General features: G+C 37.1%; 2 protein-coding genes across 3 annotated transcripts; one reads left to right on the forward strand and one right to left on the reverse strand.

Annotated features, from left to right (window-relative positions):
• The first annotated feature begins 588 nt into the window (after positions 1-588).
• Positions 589-22,507, forward strand: LOC135687029 (threonine--tRNA ligase 1, cytoplasmic). 2 transcript variants are annotated; one of them, XM_065203458.2, is made up of 21 exons: positions 589-706; positions 1,472-1,597; positions 5,125-5,206; positions 5,954-6,053; positions 6,949-6,982; positions 7,698-7,779; positions 8,509-8,638; positions 9,006-9,123; positions 9,774-10,001; positions 10,683-10,745; positions 11,488-11,586; positions 12,105-12,200; positions 12,831-12,901; positions 13,426-13,588; positions 13,930-14,067; positions 14,664-14,741; positions 15,426-15,526; positions 19,537-19,641; positions 19,961-20,033; positions 21,953-22,067; positions 22,274-22,507. In XM_065203458.2, the coding sequence occupies exons 1-21, from the start codon at positions 671-673 to the stop codon at positions 22,420-22,422; spliced, it is 2,187 nt and encodes a 728-aa protein (XP_065059530.2). In that variant the 5' UTR covers positions 589-670; the 3' UTR covers positions 22,423-22,507. The 2 variants fall into 2 exon arrangements, with proteins under 2 accessions (XP_065059530.2, XP_065059531.2); XM_065203459.2 differs by lacking the exons at positions 589-706; positions 1,472-1,597 and adding an exon at positions 3,588-3,765.
• On the reverse strand, positions 15,520-19,522 carry LOC148957876 (adhesion G protein-coupled receptor D1-like). The gene has a single exon (XM_089114288.1). The coding sequence runs from the start codon at positions 17,907-17,909 to the stop codon at positions 16,566-16,568; it is 1,344 nt and encodes a 447-aa protein (XP_088970414.1). The 5' UTR covers positions 17,910-19,522; the 3' UTR covers positions 15,520-16,565.
• Positions 22,508-25,993: the final 3,486 nt, after the last annotated feature.

The following is a 25,993-nucleotide window of genomic DNA, read 5'->3' on the forward strand; positions in this document are numbered from 1 at the left end:
TCAAGCAATTATTTTTGAAATTTTGCTGCATTTAGCTCATAGATATTTCAAGTTAGAAAACAAGTTAGGTAACTATCTAACATGTTATTGAGGTATACCCAGTATCTTGAAGCTTGATTGAAAGCTCTGACTTAGCGCTTAAGAAAATTGAGCAAAATTCTGCTCAGTGACACCGACAAGGTTGAAAGAAATAATTCGCACCGCTTGGCTAGGAAAGTGACGGGATCGTTTTCGAAAACTTTTTTTTGGAACGCTTGGCTAGGAAAGTGACGGAGTCGTTTCTGAAAAATATTTTGGACCTTTACCCTGTTCCAAGAATACCAGAAATGCATCACAATTTTGCCAAAATATACAGATCTCATAATCTTAAATGCTAGCAAATGTAACTGAAACATGTTCATTCTAAGAAATATTTACAAACAGAGAAAGCTGCTCTCATATATTTCTTTTTTATGAATTTCCTCAATTTGATATCCTGTCCCAGAAGGCTTCTTTTCCCCTTTTCTGTGCCTAGGGGGAGAGGCATGGCACTTGCAAAGGTTTGTCTAATCTCCTCCTCCGTATCTACACAAAGTGGTCCTAGCCTCGTATTGTTTGCCAATTTTAAGCCTAAACGAGACTACAAATCCAGAGATGTGAGGCCACTATATTTTTTAATATTAAATTGCAAATGTCCATCTCCAAGATATGGAGAAATGTACCCATTGTGAGTAATTTATAAATATCTTACTTTTGCCTAATTCTATGTTTCTCGAAGTAGTTTTTTTACAGGCTTAGGCCAACGGTCACATCAAGAAACTCGCGAGAATCAAGTTAGAAAATAATTTAAAATATAAGGAAAATAGCACATAAAATAATTCTCCAAATTTTGTCTATTTATCATTCTTTTTTAAATTCATTTTCTCGATTAAAGTTTGATTAGCTACAGTTAACGTAGAAAAAAAGCGAGAGATATTATTGTTTTTGTCCAAGTCCAACTTTTCGACCTGTCCCTGTGTCCCATATTGTTGCTGATGTATACTTTACAGTCTTTGCAAGGTATTGATTTCAAATTTTGTAAACCATGTATTGTTTGATTTATTTTTTGCAACTGCCGCAAATGAATGCAAAAGTTAAGCCCAAAATTGTTGCTCAATGTGAACAATAGTGGGGGTTGCTATCTAGGGGTGCTTAGTCCACAAATTTCCAAACTCACCAACAAATTAAGGATGGCTCAACCACTTTATTGACAAATGGGACTCTGAAACTCCCCTTAAGCACAGTAGCTAGTGATGGACCTGAACGTGAGCATGGCAGATAAGTGTTGAAGGAAAGTGATTTCACAGTAATTATCCTTTGTACCTAGTGTGTACTGCAGGGTCTCTACATAACAATGCTGTATATCATTAGGGAGTACTGGTCCGTGTCCCTCAATGCTATGCCTTTGTGTATGACAAGAAATATTAATGCATTCCACTTCTTGATTTTGCAGGTACATGGTATTCTTGGTAGAAGGTACAAGCCTCCAATTTTGGCTCCAAACAGTGCAAAAAGTACCTCAGTCATTTGTACATTAATCAGAAAGTTATGTTCTGATGAAACAGGATATCCCCTAGAGGTAGCCCTTAAGCATATATCAGTTTATCAGTCAAATATATTAAACCTAAAGGGCATTACAGAAGAACAGATGTCAAAGAAATTTGAATGACCAACTTCTGTATAACATATACATAACTATGCTATTTAGTGTATAGAGCAGGATGGTTCTAAGTTTTGACTCTAAGTTTCATGCTTAGTGCAATCATCAGGCAATTAACTGTTATTAACTAACTACAAAATTTGCTCATCTCATCCTAATAATGATGGTTATCGGTTTGGAATAAATTTAGCAACCCGTATTACTCAACAAATGTTCAAAGAGTTCATTTATTCATTCAACATTCAACATTCATTCATTCAACAACATTCAACATTCAACATTCAACAAATGTTCATTTATTTTTTCATTCAAAGGTTTTGAAATATTCACATGATCAACTTTTTGTGTGATTGTGTTTTCAGGGTAGTCTTACACACCCGGAAACCCCTTTAAAAGCCATGCCATTGCTAAGTGCTATACTTAACAATGTAACTGCCATGATCAGCATATTCCATATTCTACTATTATCATGAAGTTACAAAATAAGCATATGATTTATTTGTATGAAGAAATGTGATTTATTTAATGTTTATGTTATTACGATGGCGGAAAAAACACTAATTGAGACTAACATGAAGGAATTTAATGGATTGCATAAGGCAGTCCATGCAAGTTTACATGATCAAGAGTGATTTTCCGTTATAGTAGTTTCAACTCTATTGACACACATAATAAGATTTTAAAAATTTAAGTTGCATTTTCAGATTGTATTTTTTACTTTTTTAATGAATAATCCAGTTAGATATATGTGGGAAGGCACAGTTCAACATACTACAATCCTGGCAAAAGGTGTTGAGACATTTGCAGAAAATTTAGCTTGTTTCAAATCATCAAGCCCCGCCCCCCAAATCAAAGTTGTTTTGAGAGTAGTTTAGCACACCTTCATCCCCAGTCATACCGCAATCATAAACCCAACATTGACATCATGGGGAATGGGATGTGGGCTACCAGCGCATGTTTATATAAAGATAAGACATTTGATAAAAAGTCTCAGCTTTTTTTGCCAAGATTGTAGCTTTTGAATGCTAAAGCTGGTAAATCATAACAGAAAAACATCAAGCAAATGGCCTGTAACAGGTGTCTGGTCTAATAGTTTGGGAATGTTTAAGTTTATTGGTTAAAGATTTTCTGGGTCTCTAGCATTTAAAGAATGACTCTGGTTTTAATGAGAGTAGAGAATGTGACATAAAGGGGGAAATACCAAAAAGCATATGGAGAAACAGGCCAAACGAAAAGACTGGCAGTGGCAGTTTTGGTGGGTCCATGGGGCCCAATGAGGTATAAGATTATACCTCATTGATGGGGCCATGACCCCAGGCCCCTTGCTAATGGTAGCCAGAGGTGTCTCACGCCTAAGAAAAAAATAAAAATTTTAAAGGACAAGGGCCCTGCAGTCCCTAAAACTGTATTGATAAATAGCAGCTAAAGTAATGGAAACTTATTCATAGTTTGTCAAGAGATATTAGAAAAGAATAGAAAATCATCAATAGATATTGTTGCAAATTTTCATGTGCAAATAATAATCCTTGGAATGTGAATTTCTTTGAAAATTTTGAAGCTAGAGATTGGAATCAGTGCAAACTTTTTTAACAAATGAATGTCTGTTTAAATCCGTTTTATATACATTTCTGAATATTAATACGGTGTATGCAGATTTTCCCCTGTTCTTTTGCTCGGTCTAACAATCTTTCTCATTCATAACGAAAATTGGCAGGTAATATAGAAGGGTGTGTTTTTCTTCAATTGCGGACCCGCAACACTTATTTTGATACGTTTTCTATGGCATATTTTTCACCTATGTCATGGGTGCCGCTGCCAATCGTCTAACCAAACACCCCATGTCACTTATGACGTAACACGTTAGACCACTTTGATTGCATCATCACGTCGTCTTCATGTGATGCGCCTCCGCTTGCACTGATCTCTCGTACGGACTTGGACGTGACAAGATGGCAGCCCCGAGTGAGGAAATGGCGAATTTGAAGGTCGATGGAGGTATGCCAGAACAGAAAAAAAATAAGAGTGACAAAAAGAAAGGAGATAAAAAGGGAAAAGAGAAAGCTCCAAGTACAAGCCATCCTCTTGAGGTATTCTTTAAGCAGATAGAAACTCACATGCAGCCCTGAGTTTTAGGCCCATCTTTCGTAAACTACACGTCGTATAGAGGGTGCAGAAAGAATTCTTGGAAATCTGGATGGTAAAATCAAGCAGATTTGTCAAATCGAGGAAATATTTCCCTAAAATTTGGCCTAGGGAGCTTAAGCCTCCTTTTAAATCTCAATTGTACTAAAAACCATACAAACCTGATTGGAATCTTCGAAAGATGCACGGGGGATCTGTTTCATGTCCATGAAAATTGCGCATTTGCAAATAACACAGATAAACTTTTTGTGTGGCTGAGACTATTACCATAAAACACAGTATGTAACTTTTGGGTATAAATTTCAGAGAAAAACATTAGTAACATCATTAGTAGTGACAAAAACAATATAGCAAAAATAAACATTTTTCATAATTCCTAAAAATAAAAACGAGGGGGGCCCAACCAGATGAGAATTGTTTCCGTAAACCAAAATCTGCTCAAACTTTGAAAACTTTGTGCATGGTAATAAGTTAGACCACCCTGTTCCATGTGTATTACACTCCCAGAAATGATAAAATATCCTTCACATGTTTGCTGTTATTTGGCATATGTGTGTACAAAATCCAGCCTCGTGTCTACACAAGCAAAAAGTAGTGACGATTTAGGCGATCTGCAACTCTGAGGGTCTTCAAATTCAAATTTCATTAAAAGCGGCAATTATTAAGTACATACAAGATAAGTTTTACATTTAAAGAAAAACCCTGTACAGCTGAATGAATCATTTCAATAGAAATTGTGCAGCTGCAATCGCAGTTAACACTTGATGTGCGCTGGGATTTATCCACAGCACAAGGCAAAAATTCCAATTTGGCATACAAAAGTTACCATCAGATCAGGGGATCTGGTAATGGAATTCAGCCCAACAGCTAAATTTTTATAGATTTGCTTCATTAAAATTTTCCTATTTCTTCTCCATAATGATTTAGTACACCAAGGCTCAATGGGCCAAAAGAGAAAATTGTAAGAACATGACCAAAACTTACTCATCATTTTTAACAAGGCAGAACAGATTTTAGCAGCAAGACAACTGCTAACAATATCATCTAAAACTATTATATTCATGGGTCTTACAATCAGTTTATTGTATGCCTTTGTAGAAAAATAATTTTGGGCCTCAAACTATTCAAAGAATAATAAGAAAGTATCTGTTTTTTTTAAAAAATTTGACCACGTGTATGAATATATATGAATTCATAGGAGTGTATAACATACTAAATTGTACTTGAAAGATTTTTTTGTTTTTGACTAAGGCCTTCTTTTTTGTATGCTTCAATGGTAATGTATATGTCATTTTCTGCTGCAGTTGAATCCATGGCCAGCATATATAGAGGAAAGAATCAAGTTGTTTGACAAGCTAAAAGCTGATTATGATGCTGAGGTTGCAGGTAAATTTTTAAACTTTAACTATGTCATTATAATTATGAAGGAGTATATTTAATGACAATAACATCAGTACAAATTTCTATGCTGCTAAAGCACAACTGCTAGGCCATTTTGATGCAAGTGGCGGACTGCCCTAGCCTGAGTCCCTAGCCAAGGCTCTCAACAAACTGTTGGTGCGGGCTATTGACAACCCTCGCAAAATCATGTCTCACTCGCTAGAGATATCTGAACAGCTTTACCGAAAAGTTAAATCCTGTAAACCTCTGTATTCCTGAATGAGAGGTAAAGTTTCTAATGAAAGCAAAGCTTAATTGCATCATTTTTCACATTACATCAAGTTGTTTGTCTTATTGCTTATGTCCAAAAGCTACCCTTGTAACAATTTCATCATGAAAAGGCCCGACAACTGTTGAGAAATGTGCTTTGCAACAATCCTTTGTATGTTGCATATCGAACAGACAGATTCCAAGTATACCAATAGGAAGTTTCCCTTAAGTTCATCCAATGACAGAATAGAATTTGGTTGACACATTAACCTTTTCTGTAATCTCTTGCAACCAGCAATCTATTGATCATAATTGTTTTTAATTTGACATGCTGCTCTGCTTTGTTGGTTTTGGGGATATATACTGGGGCTAAGGGATTTTAGTTTATTCTAGATTGCATAATGGGATGTGATGTGTTCCAAAGGCTTGATGCTTATAAAGAATATCTTTAATCATGTTGAAATAGTTTTATCTTTTATTTAGGCAAGGAGAGGTTCCCAATCAAGGTGACATTGCCTGACGGAAAGGAAGTTGATGGAAGCGCTTGGGAAACCACCCCATATCAGATTGCTGCAGGCATTAGGTTTACATTTGAAGAACTTAATTATAATCATGTTGTTCACTTCAAAGATAACTGTTGCCAAAATAAAGACAACTTGTCCATCATACATCCATCAGGTATTTTTCATTGTGAGCAAAGAAACTTCATCTTCCGTAAAGGAAGTGTAGATGGTTAAGGTGAATGCCAACATGTCTTACACTCTATTCCTTCATCAACTACTTTGGATGAACTTTTTTGGTATTGATATGCAAACACAGAGAATCAAGGCAGATTTTGAAGCATTTGTATAATGCTTGTATGAGGTAGAAGAATAGCAAGACCCATTAGGAATATTAAAGGATTGACATCTGAGATCACCTATTGGCCTTCAGCTCTCAATTGTGGTCCTCTGATGTTGTGAATGAATAGGGGTGGGGTTTTTTATATGAATGGAGGGTTTAGTAAACAAGGCTTTTGAGTTCTTATGAAGTCTTTATGTACTGAAGAAAATTTCAAAATCTTCAGTTGATGGCACTTGTTGATGATGAGGGTCTTCAAAATCCCAAAAGATTAAAGTGCAATAATTGTGGGCCACATTTATTCGGTACCTCAGGGCATATGTTCTGGTTTTGTTGAATGAAGCCTTATATTTGACAAGTATTTAACAAGTATTTCACAAATAGATTGAAAAAATATGTTATATGGTCACTGTTCATAGTACATATGGTTTTAGAAACATGTGTGAAATCTTCTTTACATAGGTATGGCTTTATTATCAATAAGCACCCAACAACCATTTAAGAGCAACAATTTACAACTTTTGAAAGTTGGCTGCTGTCAAGTCATTTTTCTTTATTGTTTATAGTATGCAAAATCTAAGTTGAGTTCCTATTGAAATAATGTTTGTTTTCTCATCATGGTTTTTTTATTGTTTTAGCCAAGGCCTTGCGGACAATTGTGTTGTCGCAAAGGTTAGTGTTATCTCTTTCTTTATTTTAAGCTTCAACACACAAAATATCACACAAATACTCGTAATATTTTGCTCCAAATTTGTCAGTGAATGAAAGCAAACAATTGAACCTCCATGATTCCATTTTTTTTATTTGGAAGAAAACTAACTGCAGAGCTTTAAAGTATCAGACATTTTGGGAGCAGAAGTTAGCTTCCATCACCACTAGTTTTGAACACGTTTAAGGGGCAGTGATAACTCTAAACCTATAAAAGACAATATTTTTTTAAAGTTTTCATATTTTGTTAATTGCTATTGGGATATTTCCTTCTGTCTGCAAAACTGCCAACCGAATCCCCTGAAAAAATTCTCCTTGGCTCAGGTTCACTATATCTGACATAGTTTTAAAGACTTTGTGTGACTGTATCAGGACACTAAGACGTTGTGTGATTTTGTAACATCAGTTATAAGTCTCCATATTGAAAACAGTTTCTTGAGGTCCAATCTGTTTATGCCCATAGATAGTATATTTTTGTTTGCAAACTGCAATCAAGATATATGTCATTTCTTTCAAGATTACTTTCTACTGATACTTCTATCCTTTTGCAATACGCTCTTTGCCACTGCCATGACTTGTAGTGGTTGCAATGACTGCAAAATGCTCTTCAACTTTCATCTACTTGAAACATGATGCCTTATTCATTCTTTGTCATTACTGGCATACATTTATATTTAAGGTCAATGGGGAGGTCTGGGATCTAGATAGACCATTTGAGCAGAACAGTACTTTGCAGCTGCTGAAGTTTGATGACCCAGAGGGTAAGTATAATCTAGAAACAAACAAATATTTTTGTGTAGTAGTGATGGCACTGTGGTCAAAAGAATGTTTATAGGCAAGAATTGAGAACAAGTCTTCAAATCTGTCCCTCTGGTACGAGACCACGTCAAATTAACCCTTTCCTTGGAAGGGAATTCTTTAACACGTCCCCACCCTTGAATAAGCCCCAGTCCTGACATGCCAGTTTTTACAATAAATGATTCTAGTCCATGGTAAATAACATATTCAGTGGAAAATGTAAACTGAGAAAGAACCAGAACCATTTTCTATCAATATTTAGATGCAAAATGTCTCCTTTATTGCAGAGAACTTTAAAGACAAAATACTGTAATAAAGAGCTTTTTGTAACTTTCAGTTAATTTTGACAAGCTTTGTTCTTCGTTTAAGCCCCCATTATAAAATGTAATGTAATGTATTATAGGCAAGCGGCACTGATTGGTCAACCTTTACAGTCATGTGCTCGTGTTTCTGATTGGCCTATTTCGATCCACAACTGGGTATATATATTTCTTAGCGTAGAGTTTTCGATCTATGTTCTGATGTTTTAAACTCTGAAGAGTGTCAGACGAAAAGCTTTAGTTTACTAAATGTTTGTTTTTTTCAAAGCTATTTACAATGTATTTTCTGGAAACTACTCCATTTACTGTGTTTTTCTATTGTAGTATAATGCGCTATTTCTTGTAAAATCCTTTCTTTTATCACTTGTTTAGGCAAAGCTGTTTACTGGCATTCAACAGCTCACATCCTTGGAGAGGCCATGGAAAGACATTATGGTGGATGTTTGTGCTATGGACCACCAATTGAAGAAGGATTCTTCTACGACATGTTCCTGGAAGGAAGGTTTGCTATATTCGATATACAAGAAATATGTAAAAAACTGCCCCGTGGCAGGTTCTTCGAATAATGTTTCCCTTGCCTTTTCCAGGTGACAGGAGATTTTCAAATAATCGGGAAATTGAACACTGCATATATTACATTTTTTGTAGCTTTAGTGTAAATAATTAGCTGTGGCTATCTTATACTTGAGACAGTTGGGCTTACCTTGTGTTTTGGCAACTGTTCGTTGACAAGCCGTGTTTTAGAAATCAGTACAAGCCGCAGGGTCCAATGCCCAATGTGCCACAGCTTAGCTATGATAATCTCACTTTATTACCCATGCAGCCTGATGATTTGTTGCACAGATGCATAACACAAAATATCTTTTCAGGCAGGTATCCAGTAGTGATTTTGGAAGTTTAGAAACTGTAATGAAATCCGCAGTCAAAGAAAAGCAACCATTTGTTCGTTTAGAAATGAAAAAAGAAGATCTCTTGAAAATGTTTGAGGTAGGTTTAAGTTTTTGGCTTGACATCCGGATTTATCCTGCCATAGAAAGAATATCAGGCAAAATGTTTGCAATAATACTTGTGTTGTATTAATTCAAAAAGATGCTTAGGTATAGGGCACATGTTTTGGCGCCTGTTTGTCTCCCGTAAATGTTTTGAATTTTGTTGGTGTCGTCATAAATCAAGAATTGAGATTGATAGGGTAACTTCAATTCAACTTTCCTGACAAGTCAAGATGTTAGGGTAACTTCAAAGTTTGATTATAAGGATGAATGCCTTGATAAGATAGTGGAATATGGAGGATTATCTGTTAGAATGTTACAATTCAACAGTGTATTATAGGGTAACTTCAATTCAACCTCAACTTTCCTGACAATTAGACACCAGACTTTTCGCAATCGTCATTGTAATCCTAAGCTTTATGTTGTTGTTGTTAATGTTGTTGTTGTTGCTGTTGTTTTGTTGCTGCTGTTGTTGTTGTTGTTTTCACCGTTGCTTTACCTCACATTTTTCCTTTTCTATAGTTTAGTGAGTTCAAGGATAAATTCTACTTTTATCTTTATCGCAATCCTAATCAATCATTATTTTGTATGTTTATGAAGTTTGCTTGCGACAGATCAAGCTGCTTTAAAATGAATTGTTTTTCTTAGTACAACGAATTCAAATGCAGAATCTTACGAGAAAAAGTGAAAACACCGACAACAACTGTATATAGGTGCGGGCCCTTGATCGATCTTTGCCGAGGGCCACACGTAAGGCATACTGGGAAGATTAAGTCTCTAGCACTCACCAAGAATTCTGCTACCTATTGGGAAGGTAACTGCGAAGCCGAATCATTACAAAGGATTTACGGAATAGCATTTCCAAACGAGAAACAGGTAAGGTTATTTTACTTTTCGGTACAAGTTATACACAAAACAATGATTTTGTCATATGTATGGTTTTGCTTGTGTCGTAGCTTCCGTTTGTGTTACTGTTTCCCATGCGGTGCAAGCGTAAGAAGATGCAGAGAAGTTTCAAACTTCTTTGATTGTTTTAGGGTTATATAAAATTAACTGCACTTCAGTCTTACCGTTGGCATCCTTTTTAAAATGTTTAATTATGTATGTAGCAGATATTACTTCCCGTAGTTCGATAGCATTTGTTATTAATACCAGGCACCTGGCCATGGTCAATTCGCAATTGACTAAAACTTTTTTCCACTTAAAACCAGAAGCCTTTGAATACTTTTTAAGGTAAATTCTTACAGAGTAAAGGCATCGTGACTATACCGGATTCGTTTCATATCCTATTACAGCTTATATATTGCGCTGAACATTTGGCTTAATGTATAGCATAACAAAAGGAATCTTAAGAGGTGTTTTCCATTCTCTAAATAACACACAGGCTTCCCGCGTTAATTTTGAACGAGAAAAGAATTTTGTGTCAAGGCCTGGACAGTTTAAAATGCATATTTGTGCCTTTATTTGCTTCCTCAATTGCCATATTTCTTCTTCATTTAGAATGATGTATTAGCAGCAGATTTCCCCATTTAATCGTTAAATTGATTGGTCGTTTAGATGAAAGAATGGAAGCATTTTCAAGAAGAAGCTGCTAAAAGAGACCATCGGAAAATTGGGAGGGTAGGATCTTGTTATCTTCTTGTCTTTTTTTGCCATCTTCTGTCATCTTTTTTGTCATTTTTTGTCATATTTTTGTCGTCCTTTTGTCATCTTTTGTAATTTTTTGTCATCTTTTGCCATTTTTTAATCATCTTTTTGTCATCTTCTTGTCATTTTTTGTCATCTTATGTAGCAGTTTTGTCATATCTTTGTCATTGGTTGTTACTTTTTATCATTTTTGTTATCTTTTTGTCACATTTACAAGGAATTTTGCTTTTTGTTAGCTCAAGGTAGCACGCAGAAGAAATCGTGTAAATAAAATGTTCATTTACCTAAACGCATACTGTTTATTTTTCAATTTTTATTGTAAACAGAATTGTAAGTAATTGTCACAAGTTTTCATATCATGTGCCGTGTTGTCAATTCTAACAACAAATCTAGTTTGATTCTTGCGAAACGGTTGTTTCTGCAGGCAGAGGTATGCCGATTTCCAGTGAACCGTTAAGTGATATTCACAAAAAGCTGCAGAAAAAAAACATATTTCCGAGATTATAGCTTTCGAGAATTATTCTGGAATTTTTTTTTGTCCAAAGGAAGACAAACGAAATACTTAAAGTACCCCAGTTTGTACCCTTGTTTGTACCCTCGGCTTGTAACCCCAGTTTGTACCGCCACGTTCGTACCCCCAGTTTGTACCCTAGTTACTACACTGGTCGGTGCATTTTCTTTCTATTGATTTTCTTTCTATTGCATTCTATTTTAGGACCAAGAACTTTTCTTCTTCCATGACGTCAGCCCAGGAAGCTGTTTCTTCCAGCCCAATGGTGCATTCATTTACAACACTCTAGTAGAATTTATCAAGGTTGGTCAGTTTTGTAACCCTCTACGTCATTGCCATCTTGGAAACCGCTTTTAAAACTAATGCCCACATCCATGCGTGCATATATAGTCTAGCATAGATACCTCCCCACTTTCATTGAATATAAAGTGTATATATATATGTTTTGATATCAGATAACTATATATAGATGTAAGGGAAGAGAAGGAGATTACACCATCTGTCCTGTATTGTAGAATACATTTATCAGAATCACATCGTATTTTGTTCAAGATTTTTGTTTACTTCAACATGTAACTCGTTATGGCGAGAATAATTATGACAATGCTTGTAGGAATGGAGTTCTTGATAGGTATGTTAACAGATGTATAGCTGCCGTCTTCTTAATGATGTTTAAACTCCATCTCACTCAAGAAAGGGCATCACTGCATGTATGCACTGCAAAATAAGGCTTGATAAGACAAATGCTTTTAATCACCATACTCCCCAATAATACCTAATAGTTACTGTTCTAACCTTCGTCTTATAATCTTCTGTTTTAGTCTGAGTACAAGAAACGTGGCTTTAAAGAAGTTATAACACCAAATATTTACAGCACTCGACTATGGGAAACTTCAGGTCACTGGCAGCATTACTCGGTATGAGGATATTATTTCAGGTCCTCTTTTATTTTACTGAGGGTTATCAGTATAGACATTTTTTGAAAATTGTTGAATACAACAGTTTGAAGGCCCGTCGGCCACGCTCCATTTAAAACAAGTCCTCACTTTGTAAACGTCCACAAATCTATGTATTTCGAAACTAGCCTAGAGAGGTCTTTAGTTTTCATTAATTCTAGAATGATGAGACATATTCATGATAATCCTAACTCTTCTTGTTACCCACTGAAAACCTGAATTTGTATTATATTTAGGATACATTTGTCTTCAAGTATTTGACTTGAATTATAATCTATCCTGAAAATCAACAGGAACAACTATGAATTGGGTATTCAAATTATTGGGCATTCAAAATGTCGGACTTTGACTGCTCTTTGTTCTTTTATCAATGGTCCAAATTTTTTATAGCTTGCTTGCTGTCATTGGGCACTTACAAGGGCGGACTGACCAGTCGAGAACTTGGACTGAGGGCGTGGCTCTTTTTTTCGGTACTTAGTTATCCGCAGTGGGTGTGTCTAACTCATTATCCAAAAGCCTGAGAACCTGCCAGCCTCCCCCCTCCTCTGGACACTTTAACGAATATCTTCTATTGAATGTCCTGTTTTTTAGACCAACATGTTCTCATTCGAAGTTGAGAAAGAGATGTATGCATTAAAGCCAATGAACTGCCCCGGGCACTGGTACGTCAGATGCTTTGATTGCATTTAATGTTTTCAATTAGTTGTCATCAACGTTATAACTACATTGTCATGACGATTCACTGTGAACTTTGTAGAAAAATTGCACGATAACACTTACAAATTTTAGAAATAAATCATTGTTTATCCATCCTTTGTTAAGCTTTTAATATTGGAATTAGTTCATTATGAATCAGGCGTAGAAGTAATTTTATGTACAGAGCTATGTAATTGCAACTGTTGACCATGTTTTATAGCTAATCGGGATATAAAGGTCTTTCTGCAGAATAACCTGAATTTCTTTATCAAGCCCCTAACGAAACCTAAACAATATCAGCTTCAAATAACAATAATTTCATTTTCTAAGATTTGCGTAGCATGAAACGCTTGGCCACCTAATGCCAACCATAATCAATAAAGGCGTGTGGCGATGCGACATCCAATGTATGACGATATTTAAAAATAAGTATTTATAATGTGATCAAAAGTATTTAGTTTGAATGAGATATTACTCTTTGTTGCCTCAGTATGATGTTTGATCACCGTCCTCGTTCGTGGCGTGAGCTCCCGCTTCGTATGGCCGACTTTGGTGTCTTGCACCGGAACGAACTGTCCGGCACATTGACCGGACTTACTCGTGTTCGTAGATTCCAGCAGGATGATGCACACATATTTTGCACCATGGAACAAGTTAGTTGCCCATTGCCTTTTCTTTTCTTAATGAATTTCTCTACAGCCTACGTCACAGATTTCTTCGTCTGTTTATTGTCCGCACCTAAAATATCTAGTGGCCAATCTGATTGGTCAGTTTTTGCCTGTCAGTCAAAGGACAGTCAATCACAAAGTAATTCAACTAGTGGAGTTTTCTTTAATGTCTATTCATACCCAAAGCTAAATTATCCTCTCATTTCTTCCAGTCGCCATTTTCTTTTCCTCTAGCCAATAGATAGGTTTGTTATAGGACACCGATCTGTGCTCTGACCCATTTGATTGCCATATATGATTGCCATGTGATTACCATTTGATTACAGGTTCGCGCCGAGATGAAAGGCTGTCTGGAATTCCTGCAAGCCGTATACAGCGTATTTGGGTTCACGTTCAAACTGAACCTCTCCACCCGGCCTGACAAGTATATTGGAGATCCATCCACCTGGGACAAAGCAGAGAAGGTACGCGTTCTGTTGATTCGAGGAGACTTTTATCTTTACTAGTCAGTCGATATTCTGTATCGGTTTAAGCGTTGGCCAACCTTGGAAAACATAGCCAAGACCCTGAAATTTATGCAGATATGTATAACGAGACTTTGAATAATCAACAGTGAGCCGGGCCGTCGGAATGTTGGACCACAGGGGTACACGCCTCTAGGTTCGGGATGTGCACTAATTTGCCATTTATGTGTGGCAGTTTTAACTATACGAAACAATGGCCCTTATAGAAACATTATGCCCCTCACTGCATGTTTCCATCAACTTTGAAATTTATCTGAGGCTGGCTTTAAAGCGAAATCCTTCACTATACCTATAAGTTAGTATTTATGCATTGTTTTTCCAAAGCCGATCCTAGCTGTGTGATCCTAGTTTTTTTATTTTGTTTTTATCTAATTTTAAATCTCGATTCCTTTTTCAGACTCAAGCTTAACATCTCATTTTGAATAACTACTCTCACTCCCGTTCTGATTATGTTTGGCTGATTTCATAAGGGGAAGAAGAACGCTGTGTAAAGCCGTTTTTATCGTATTGTTTTTAACAGCTTTCATGTTTTGTAGGAACTTGAAAATGCATTGAATGATTTTGGCCACAAATGGGAACTCAATCCAGGAGATGGAGCATTTTATGGACCAAAGGTTAGAAACCCTTGATTTTTTCTTTTATGTATTTGTCAGCTGATCGTCTTTGATCTCCTATTAGAAATCAAAGCGTCTGTTGAGACCATGTTTGCTAATGAAAGACTAGAAAAGTTTTCTTTCACGCATGTTGCAATTATGAAAAATAAACTGGAGCCGTAATCTGAAACATGCGCTTCGTGCATATTGTTTTAAAATAGTTTATTGTATCACAGTTTATTAAGTATTTGAGGGTGTTATTTGAACGTGTGGGTATAAAATATACGTTAAAGCATGGTGTGGACCGGCGTTAATACTTTCACGCTATCAATACTACAATCCAACTCACATAACATGAGCCTCGTCGAGCCTAGATTTTTAACCGTAAGTAGTAGCTATATGAGTAGAGACACGCAACAGAGAGAAGACTTTTGCACTAATAAAGCAAAAACTAACTTGGTAGCGCTGTAAAGTTAAGTTACAAATGAAAATGGAACTTTAATAGGCCTGATCCGTTTTATTTGAAATTTACACCATGTTTGAATTAAGGAGCTGTATTTTTGCATGATTTTATCATAGATTGACATCCAGATTCAAGATTTAGCATGATTTTTATCATGGATTGATATCCAGAGTCAAGATTTTGCATGATTTTAATCACAGAGTGACATCCAGATTCAAGATTTTGCACGATTTTTATCATAGATTGACATCCAGATTCAAGATGCACTAAGAAGATACCATCAATGTGCAACAATCCAGCTAGATTTTAATCTGCCAGAAAGATTCAAGTTAACTTACGTCAGGTGGGTACAGTCGCTAGTCATAGAACATGTCGTAATGGGTGCAATCATTGCCAAAAGTAATTTGAACACCCAGCAATCTGCATTGCATTTGATATCTTTCATTTCTTTTCCGAAAAAAATACTACTTTCGCCCCCTTTTCCCTAGAACAATGTTGATAGTTTAGAAAATATCATATAAGTTGTTGCTGCCGCAAACTTTGAAGATCGCACGAAAAGGGTACTTTTCATAGCGAAATAGGGTACATAGCATGCTTGAAGCCGCTCTTACACGGTCAGATTTTGTCGAATTCGATTATGTCGATTCTAGTTTTGCTTCAGATTTGTCGAATCGAATGCCCCTTTTACAAGATCAGATTTTGTGGAATAAATAGCAGCCAAAAACCTCAATATTGTGTGCAAAATGAAGAAGCAGGTTGCTTAAGCTGCCATAGTTTTATCATTGGCTTTGAAAAGACGACAAAATAAGAGGCGAAACCGTACAAAATTGAATTGCATTCATTCACCTTTCGATTTGTCGAATGGAATAGAACATGATCGATTCTTGAAAAATTGAATTCGACAATCTGATGATTGCATTCGACATTCGATTAATCAAATTCGACAAAATTTGACCGTGTGAAAGCGGCTTAAGTTCTTTTCGCTCGACGCTCTTCAGAGCGTCAACATCGGATACTGAACGAATGTAAGCTGAAAATTTATATCCAGATGTGGATCGGAAGTAACTTGAGAGGAAGTTATAGTAGAATTTAAAATGAGGAATGCAAAAGAAGGTGCTTCCCAATCTCCTAACCCTCTTGATAGTAAACCAACATTGTTCCGTGTGGGGAGAGGGGGATGGCTGAATTTAACCCTGCAAACTGACGTCATCGTTTCAAGTCATTTGGGAAGCATTGTGGCTGCCTGATAAAGATTGTGTTTCGGCTCTACTAAATCTGGATCGTCTATGAACTCTTTATATAGGTGCCTAAAATTTGACTTAAATATGCAAAGTCTTACAGATACCATAGTTTACAATCATACTAAGTCCTATACTTTCGTTTTACGTCTGGGTTAGACGAGTCTCCCTGGGATTTTTCTCCAGACTCAGTTTGTTACGCGGTGCTTTTTTCTTTATCTTTTTCATGAGTAAATTGTAGATACGAGTGGTGAAGGCGAACGCAGCAAATATTCCGAAGCCTTGGAAAGAACAGAGAATTTTGAATAGCCAGTCGAAGGCTTCAACTCCGGCTAACCCAGAAATGAACCCGAAAATCCAGCCGATTCCGGTAAATGTGCCCAGTTTTAGCACCATCACCGTGGACTGTGTACGCAACACACTGCTCCGGCTGCCTTTCCGTAGTATCTTGCTGTTTTCTTTATTCATGCGATGAATTTTGGAAACGGCAGCCACAAGACATATACAGTTGAAAAGCAACACACAGCCGATGGGAATCAGAAAGGTTGCAATGCTGGCCCAGACATTGGAAATAAAGCACTCACCATTTACTCCGTAGCTCATTTTCTCGGGGCTCACGAAATGAATTATTGTGCACGGTGTAATTATAACGAGTGGAAAGCCATAGGCAGTTTTGATAGCCAGTCGATAGCGTCGAACTTTCTCGCATTGTGACGTCATTAGAGGTTGGCAAAATGTTCGCGTTGTGCTTAGTGCGATCATAGCCATCGTGCAAAAGGCTGTCAGATAAACCCAGTGTATCCAAATGCCAACGACAGCGCAGAATCTGGTGTTTTTCGCTGCATAATACTTCATTAGGAGGAGGGCATGGCCTATTGCTAAAACAGTCGCTAAGTGTTTGATATATCGACCGGGGACGGACTGCAGTTCCTTGAAACAAAGTAGCATGAAAAGAAGGCAGGTCAGGCTTATGATACTCAGTGAGTTACCCACCACTTGCAAATAGAACAAGATGCCGTTACTGTTATTGAGATGGTTTGGTGAAGTTTGCTTCTCATTCTTTATGCTGCAGACTGCTGTCTTTTCGTTAAAAGTACCCCTAGAACTTGCGCACATCTGCTTTCGAAGTTCTATTGCCCTTGCTATAAGGATCTTCAGTGAATTGAAGAAATCTGTATACATAGTGTAGTTGCTCCCTCCCTTCGTGTTGCTTTCGTCCTCAACATTCCCACTGTCGTTGCCAGATAACTCGAAAAATATGATCTCTACCGCTTCGTAGGCCGTCATGTACAACTCCTCGCAGTTGTTTGCATTACGACTGATTGTACTGGCGGCTGTCTCAATTGAGTCTAAAATTCGGTCATCAATCGTTGTACTTATGGACCGAAACTTGTAATCTCCACAATTATGATTCTCTCGCAGTGACACTGTTACAAGATTCACTGCTAATAATATGACCCATTTTGACAGAATATTTGCTATCAACATCCTCCCAGTTACTTTAAGTCAGGTCTGCTTCAAGTCAAATGAAATGACTGAATCCTAATACCGCAAGATATTCTAAGTGACTGAAAATAGGTGAAGGCAGTCTTATTGATACTAGCTATTACTTTACGTATTTCTTCAAACTAGATATGAAATTTTCGTCGTTTCATGTGTTATTGAGCAATGCTTTTTAAGTATCATCCATTAAGACTTTGCTACCTCTAAATGCCTTTTGCAAGCTTATAAATTGGATTTTTGGGTTTTGGATGAATATGATTTTCTTGTATTTACCTTAAAAACAAGAAATGAAAATTGTTTGTTAAGACTATCTGATGGCAATTTACGTTGGTTAACAACAACTGGTTCTTTCTCATCGAAATCATGTGCTCGCTTCTGCATGTTTAAAAGGCATTACTCGCTTTGACGTCACACTATGCTCTTAGCTAGCGATAGGAGAACTGTAGTTATACAAGATTCAGATAATAACCCCAGCTCTCCTGGCTTGGCCTTTCTCTAAAGCTGTGTTGTGTGTATGGTTCTCTTTGGGAAGCAACCTTTCATTGCTTTTGAGAAGGACGCTCAGTTTAGATTCAGGCATGCTCTACCTCTTTTTGTTGGGCAATTAAGACCCCGTTTACACGGTAGCGGATCACTTTTGATTCGACAGAAATCTGTTGCGGATCAGCCTCCCGTCTGCACGAGCGCCAAGTGATCCGATACACTTTTGCTCCACTATCCGCATCAATTTTGAATCTGCTACGAAAGCAAACTAGTTTTGTGTCGAGTCACTTTTGTATCGGATCACTTCTGCACCGCGTCGTGTAGACGCAAGTGATTCGCATTAATTCTCTTTTTCTGGGTATGTATCTTAGAATGGTATTGCGATTTCTTCAAACTTGTTTTTGACTGTTTCCCAGTCTAGGCCTAACTGGCTTTTAAAGGCTTTGTAGTCAATGACAATTCGTATCGTAAGCGCAGTTTCCTCGTCTGTCCATGAGAAGCTTTTATCTTTACCATTGAAGTTGGCTGGCTGCTTCTTTAGTGGCATTTTGAAGTGCTGACGTTGAAAGAAACCACAAAGAATCTCAGAAAATCTTGGATAGCCTAATTGGTGATGAGAAACGACATGACAGAGATTTGGCGGGCTTTTGGCGTGCAGGCGCAATAGACGTATCCAATTCGATCCGCTATCGTGTTGATGGGAGGGTGATCCGCAACACTTTTGATCTGCTACAATGTAGACGGGAGGGTGCTCAGGTACATTTTGATCCGCAACACTTTTGATCCGCTACCGTGTAAACGTGGTCTAAGAGTAAGGCTGGTACGCAGAGTAATAACTGGGCAACTCGATTAGATAATTTTCCTTCTTCCTGTTGATTTTGAAGTTTCTTACTGGCAGTTAATCACAGTTTGCCACACAAGAGCACCCGGATGTGGAGCTCGGGCCTTGGGTGGGGGGTTTGCCCCTTATTAATGTCAAGAAGTAGCCCTTTACTTTTTGCCATTGTTTTCTTAGCGTTTTTTGCGAAGGCCTCCCTTGTTCTTTTGATAGTAACAATAAACCCCTAAAATTAAAATTTATACTCTGGTTCAAATGCACTTGCTTGTAATTTCTTTCTTGTTTTTTTAGTGGTGAAGGGGACGAAAAGAAGAGACCAGTTATTATACATAGGGCCATTCTTGGATCCGTTGAACGAATGATTGCCATTTTGACGGAAAACTATGGTGGAAAATGGTAGGAATGTTTTCCCACCTAAGTAGAAATCTATATGATATATTAATTCATAATAACATGATCATACTTTTGTCACCCATATACTGAAATAACGGGCTTGGAGCAAACTGGATTTCTGTTACTGGCAACAGCCAGAAACAGGTCCAGTGTTCTCTTGTTGCTTGTCCCCAAATGGGGATATCATATTTCAAGTGGGATTTCCCGACCTCTAGCTTTATGTGTCTAACTGGCCACCCCATCGGCAATTGTTTACTTTTCAAAATTTTATGTATTACTCGTATTGATCTTTTGCCATTCCTGTTGCTTTTTCCTTTATTAGGCCATTCTGGTTATCCCCACGCCAAGCTATTGTCATTCCAGTGAGCTCAAAATATGATGAATATGCTGCTGAGGTAAGTGTCGAAAATCAATTTTTTAAAGGGGGGGGGGGGGTGGGGGTGCATACCTAAAAAACTCTAGGAGAGGCGAACAAGTTTCATTCTTGCTTTGATCAAGAAAACCCCTGTCAAAAAGCAAAATAATTCCCGGCTATTGCTCGTGATGTTTGACTGCGTGCCTTTTAGGCAAAAACTTTAAATAAATCAAGAAATCTGTAAGCTGATTTATAACAAGGTTTTCGAATAATTTAACAAAAAGTGCTTCATTTTACACACCAATCTTCCTTCAGTTCTCCACACCCAGTGGTTACTTAGTTTTGAAATAGCCCTGACGATTATACGAATCTGCCGTAAAATATACCGTGATGATATTAAGCTTTAAATTTAGCTATAAAAAGCTTTAAATAAAGAAAGCTTTTTATACGGTTAATATTTAAAATTTTACTTTTAGGTTTCAGAAATATGCCAAATATAATCTGATATAATCTGAAATCTAAAAAGATACGCTGTCAAGCTTTCACCCTTCGTTAGCGTGTTTTAAATTAGGCTAAGAGCGATGTCTCCTTTTCAGCCTACCTCTTTAAGCTCAGTTTTAAATTTTTATTTTCTTATATAATTAATTTGAGTATTGGGTCTGGTACGAAATCACCCCTACCCTTGTAACTTAGTCTTCTTGATTGACTGGGAAATGAAAAAACGAAAGCGTTGCTCCTTTTGGAGTTTTTATCCGGATATGTATGGTTTTCTTAGCTGATGAACAAAACTTAGTTAGAATTAGCTGTAATAAAAAAAAGTTTCGTCTGATGCTAGATTGGTATTTTAGTAAAGAGTAGCCAAAACCCTTTTACACATAAAATAGAACTGCCCCTCCCGGAATGAACTTGCCAAGGAGCATTCATCTCAATGTTTTTTTGTACTTGGTGCATTAATTATCAAAGCTTTTTATTTCGAAATCCTTGTAAATATAATAAATCTGCAGGAAATCTGCTGTTTTGGTTTCGTCATGAAATGAAGAGACGTTTGCAGGGATTTTGTTCTATCTTTCTTTGTTTTCAGCAAGCACTGCTAGATTTTTCAAGTTCAATTTTTTCGTAGACCTGCTATGTTTTTATGAAATGAATGAGGAATATGAATAGAAGATCTGCTTGGTTACATTAGAAAACCTTTTATTGAGGATATTTCATTGTAATCTTCTATCAGTTCGTTTATCGAGTTGTCAGTAGTGACGATTACGAATTTATCAGGAAATTTCAAACAAGTTCTTCGTTGTGATTTGCTCTCAGCGGTGCTCCACTTGCTTCGTTTACCAGCAGTCATAATATTTAGTTGAACATAGCGAGGAAATATGACTTTACAGTGTGATTATTGCGAATTAAAAGTCAAACCTCTTAGGAAAGTTGTATTAAAACTGTTTTATTATGTTTGTCGGCGTCTGCTCACATTTTCGTCCGTAACATCTGTTCTCAAATTGGCAAAAAATTGCCTTTTGAGACATAATTGCTCTCTAACAATTTCAAGCAGCTGAAATATCTTGTATTGATTTTCCCATAGTGCTTAATATCGCAATGTTTTAGTATAATTTGTGCCTTTTTTATTAATAAGTAATGTTAAAGCACTTACAATCTTCGTGTTTAAATATGCATCCTGCTGTGTCTTTGAATCCCAAAAAACCATCTGTGCTTAGCAAGTGTCGGTACAGTATGTTGGCACTCTAATTACCCTCGAAGCATGAAGAATTTTCATGTTGTAATATCCGCAACGTCTAGGCAACTGATTACCAAAAAACTCCTGCCAACCCCCTCCCCTTTCAGAGCCCCAATCAACTGTACATCGGTACCCTGTAACTGTATCTTGGATTCTTTTTGGGTTCAATACGGCGTTTTCTGTGCAGATAACAGCATCCAGCCTGCAATGATCCTTTTCCTTATTTTCAGGTCTGTGGAAAGATAAAGGACGAAGATTTTATGATTGATGCAAATTATGACCCAGGAGAGACACTCAACAAAAAAATCAGAAACGCGCAACTTGCACAGTACAACTTTATTTTGGGTAAGTCGTAAACAAGCTTGCTGTTTAAAAACTCATTTTGGAAAAGTTTGAAAAGAAAAGGTCATGAAGTCGTAATTTTATGATGGTTTTAGTAAACAGGGCAGACAAAATATTTCGTTATTGCTTTTATAGTTGTTTTACAAGAGTTATAATATACTAGGATAGGTTTGACTTGCTCTCAAACACTGATCCTTCATACATTCTAGTTGTTGGTGAGAAAGAAAAGGAATCAGGAACAGTGAATGTAAGAACCCGCGACAACAAAGTACACGGAGAAAAGAGCATTCAGGCCATTATAGAGCGTTTCGCGGCGCTTAGAAGTGAAAAACTAGCAGACAGTGAAGAGCCTTTTTGAATTCAAGAACACTCCATGGTAACAATAGTTTAGGCATGTAAAACCAATTCAATCTAGTTGCAAATTGCAAATTTGATACAGCTTATTATGTTATCTTTATTCTTGAAAACTTCTTTTGAGTGATGCTTCTGTGCTAGGCAGATATCGCCCTTTGTCCAATACTTGTGGTTGATTTTAAATTTTTCAATTAGGCCTCAATTCGCTTATCGTGAGCACGTGACCTGCAGTTCTTGGTAGCCGGTGTTGATTTACTTACTCGGGAATGAAATACCAATGCAATATAAAGGGCATAAAGCTCCCTCAGAAAAAATTCCATAGACATCAGAAAGGTCAGTCATGTGGTTACGTTCCCACATCATCGAGAGCGAGTTGGGCCGTTGGTGCATCGGCGCCAATCGCTCAACCTACCATAAAGGGGTTACTAAGGGAAGTTACACAATAACCCCCAAATATGATTGATGATTGGGAGGGAATGGACAGGAAAAGCCTCTTTTCCCCACTAATAGCCGATGCACCAGTCCTTTTCAACATTAGAAAACTCAAAGAAGCATAAAAGATGCCTAAAGGTATGAGAGGTTTTAACGATGCCATAAAAGAAAACACAACACGCAAAGCTATACTGAAAAGGCATTTGCATAAAGAAACAAAATGAGGGAAGGGAGGGCTGGGAAAATACAATAAAACAGCCTAGTTGTATTGTGGCAAGCAAGGTGAGACCCACGCAATGCCAAAACCTTAAATACCCCTAGATTAACCAAGGGAATGAAAACGCCACGAAACACACATCTTACCCTAGTTTTACAAATCAAATTCTCAGGAGGCCGAAAGACTCCCCGCAAAGCCATAAACTAGTAGAGCAGATACAAGAAAACCCGAGGAAGCGTGGCACAAGAAAACATAGCGAAATAGTAATAACAATAATCTCAAGCGATCTAGTTAATGCTCAAAAGCCCCTCGTGAATTTAACTCTGATTAAATTTCATTTAATCATCATTTGTGATTTTGCTACAGGATTCCCGTAGCGACGCAAGTCTCTAGGCTCTGGAAGGGGGGAGGGGACAAAGCAAAAACTTTCAGGCCACGCCCTTTTTGCCGCCTGAAAACGCTTTTCTAACAGCAAGGAACGCTTATTTTATTTAAAGGGAACGCCAATGAATAAATTTTGTTTACGTAAAGTCAGTTTCAAAATCATATGATTCATTGCAAAAGTACAACAAGCACAGGAGGACACTGATAACGGTTAAAAAAAAGAGTGGGCAAAAGCAAGAGCCCTGTGGAACCCCTATCTCGATATTATACTAAAATCTGCTACACTGATGCGAACTGTATGTACGATAAGGCCTAGACCAAGTAACGGATGGTATTTTTTCTTTTGCAAAGAGGTTTCATAATCTACTGTATCGAATGCTTTTTTGAGATCGACAAAGATCATGCCAGTAAGACCAAGCGTTATCTTTGTCTGAGTACCATGGTACCAGTCATCAGTGCATTCTTGGAGGCATCGGTTGTTAAATAAGGGCCTTGAAATCAGACAGGCGGATGATAGGGAACCATTTCCATTCATGTAATGGTAAACTGCTATGATATGATGGGCAACACAGATGTCAGTGAATAATTAGATTTTTTTAATTTTTCGCCCTTTTTGTGAATTGATGTTACCTTGACAATTTTCCTAGTTTCAAGAAAAGTGCTGATCTCGATAGAATTTTTAAATGTTGCGTTAAAGGAGATGAAATAAACCACACACCAAATAGGACCTACATTTTACATCGATAAAAGGAAGCAATATGCGACTTAAACGATTTTTTCTGTACTATGATCGATCGATATGTCATGTCACCTGGCTAGAATTTCTCTAAATATTTTGTTCGCTGAAATGCAGACTAAACATAACTGACGAAACACCAGGAAAGCTAAAATTAATCCTGCAAACCTAGGCTTCACTGCATCAATATTTAAAGGAAAAATAAACCAGGACAAACCTTATTCCCTTTTTTGAACTAGTAGCGCTGTCATATTTACCAATTGTCATTTTTCGAAGGCGAATTATGGTTAATTTGACCTATAAGCAATACTCCGTCAAACCAAATGCTCAACAAATGAACACCTAAATCTTGGTTCTATAAATTTGCCGTTTTTACGTCACCCGCCGATACCTAGAAACACGTTTAGAACTGCAGAACCTCGTCATGAACCCGAGATCGTAAGCTTATCAAAATATAAAAAGTTTTTGTTATGATAGGTCTTTCTCTTAATAACTTACCTGCACGCGCTTGCAATATATTCTGGTAGTTGAATTCCACATCTTTAGAATCCTAGAAGCTGTGTCAACAAAACCATATCATATGATATGGTGCAACGAAGGGAATATTTAGATGCTCTTGGTTGATCGGCCGAGACTCCCCCCAGAGTCAGGAAAACATTACGGTCGCACGGCCACCGACCGGAGGAAGGTCCACGAAAAACAATAGAAGCTCCTATGAGACACCCAAGCCACGCCCACTTTCTATTGCTTTGTGAGGAAGGTCTGCCTTCTAGGATGTTTTGTCTGGAGGAAGGTTAACAACTTCTCAGGACTCTGACTCCCCCCGTCTCATATCAGTAAAATCAATGTCCAATTAGCTTTGTTTACGTCAACAAACGTAACATGTAAGCTAAGAAAACATTTTCCTTCTAATATAAACAATTCAAAAGCATCCTTCTGTTTGGCGATAACAATATGTTCTTTCCAGTTTGTTTTTACAGCGGCACATTTGGGCACTAGCGGGATAATTATATGCTTACCTGGAAGTGTATTTCAAGGTGATCTCACCCTTTCAAAGAAAAACGTACGCACTGAAAGTTTGAATGCTACGTCCAGTGAATTCATCAGCGTAGGTGGCATTGTGTTAATAGTGACTCCTCTGTAGTTACGTAATAGAAATGTTGTTTGATAAAGAGATTATGTGTACTACCCTCATTTCTTATAAGAAACCTTCTTAAAAAGCCGTAGTTCAGGGAGGCCTGAGGACGGGAATGTTTGGGGGCCGTTGCCCCCTGGCTTTCACAAAAAAATCAACAATTTTTTTATTTTGCTATGGTTTTGCCCATTTTCTTGACGAGTCTCAATATTCTTGATTTTTTTGGTTTTGAACCTAAGATTATTCTGAAATTTATTTGGTTTTGAGCCTAAGATTATTTTTAAATTATTCTTAAGCGACATAAGGTATAACTTGGTTGCAGTTTTAATGATCACTCCAAGGCTGGATGCGTCCATTTCAAGACATACGGCGTTAAACTCGCATTTTTTTGGCTTTCAAAAAAACTCAAATGAACAAAAAATCTAATTTTTTTATGAAGCTTCAGCCTGTCATTATTCTTGAATTATTCTTATTTTTCAGCGATTTTAAACCTCAATATTCTTATAAACTATGTTCTTTTATGTAAGCACTCGTGTATTGTTTTTATGTAGTAGTTATTTTTATTTATCATTAGATATTTGAGAAACCTTTATAAAAATTTAGCATTTAAGTCATCAAAAATACGATTGATTGCTAATCTCGAGCTTAGTTTTCCATAAAAATATCGATTG

Source organism: Rhopilema esculentum, chromosome 20 (genome assembly GCF_057945365.1).
Source record: "Rhopilema esculentum isolate cy_ngs chromosome 20, ASM5794536v1, whole genome shotgun sequence".
In the NCBI taxonomy this organism is placed as follows: Eukaryota; Metazoa; Cnidaria; class Scyphozoa; order Rhizostomeae; family Rhizostomatidae; genus Rhopilema; species Rhopilema esculentum.

Coding starts and splice junctions, on each gene's coding strand:
- LOC135687029 (XM_065203458.2), top strand. CDS start 671: ATGTCCATCTCCAAGATATGGAGAAATGTACCCATT. Junction 9,124..9,773: donor ATCTCTTGAAAATGTTTGAG/GTAGGTTTAAGT, acceptor TGTTTTTCTTAG/TACAACGAATTCAAATGCAG. Junction 11,587..12,104: donor CTCTAGTAGAATTTATCAAG/GTTGGTCAGTTT, acceptor CTTCTGTTTTAG/TCTGAGTACAAGAAACGTGG.
- LOC148957876 (XM_089114288.1), bottom strand. CDS start 17,909: ATGTTGATAGCAAATATTCTGTCAAAATGGGTCATATTATTAGCAGTG.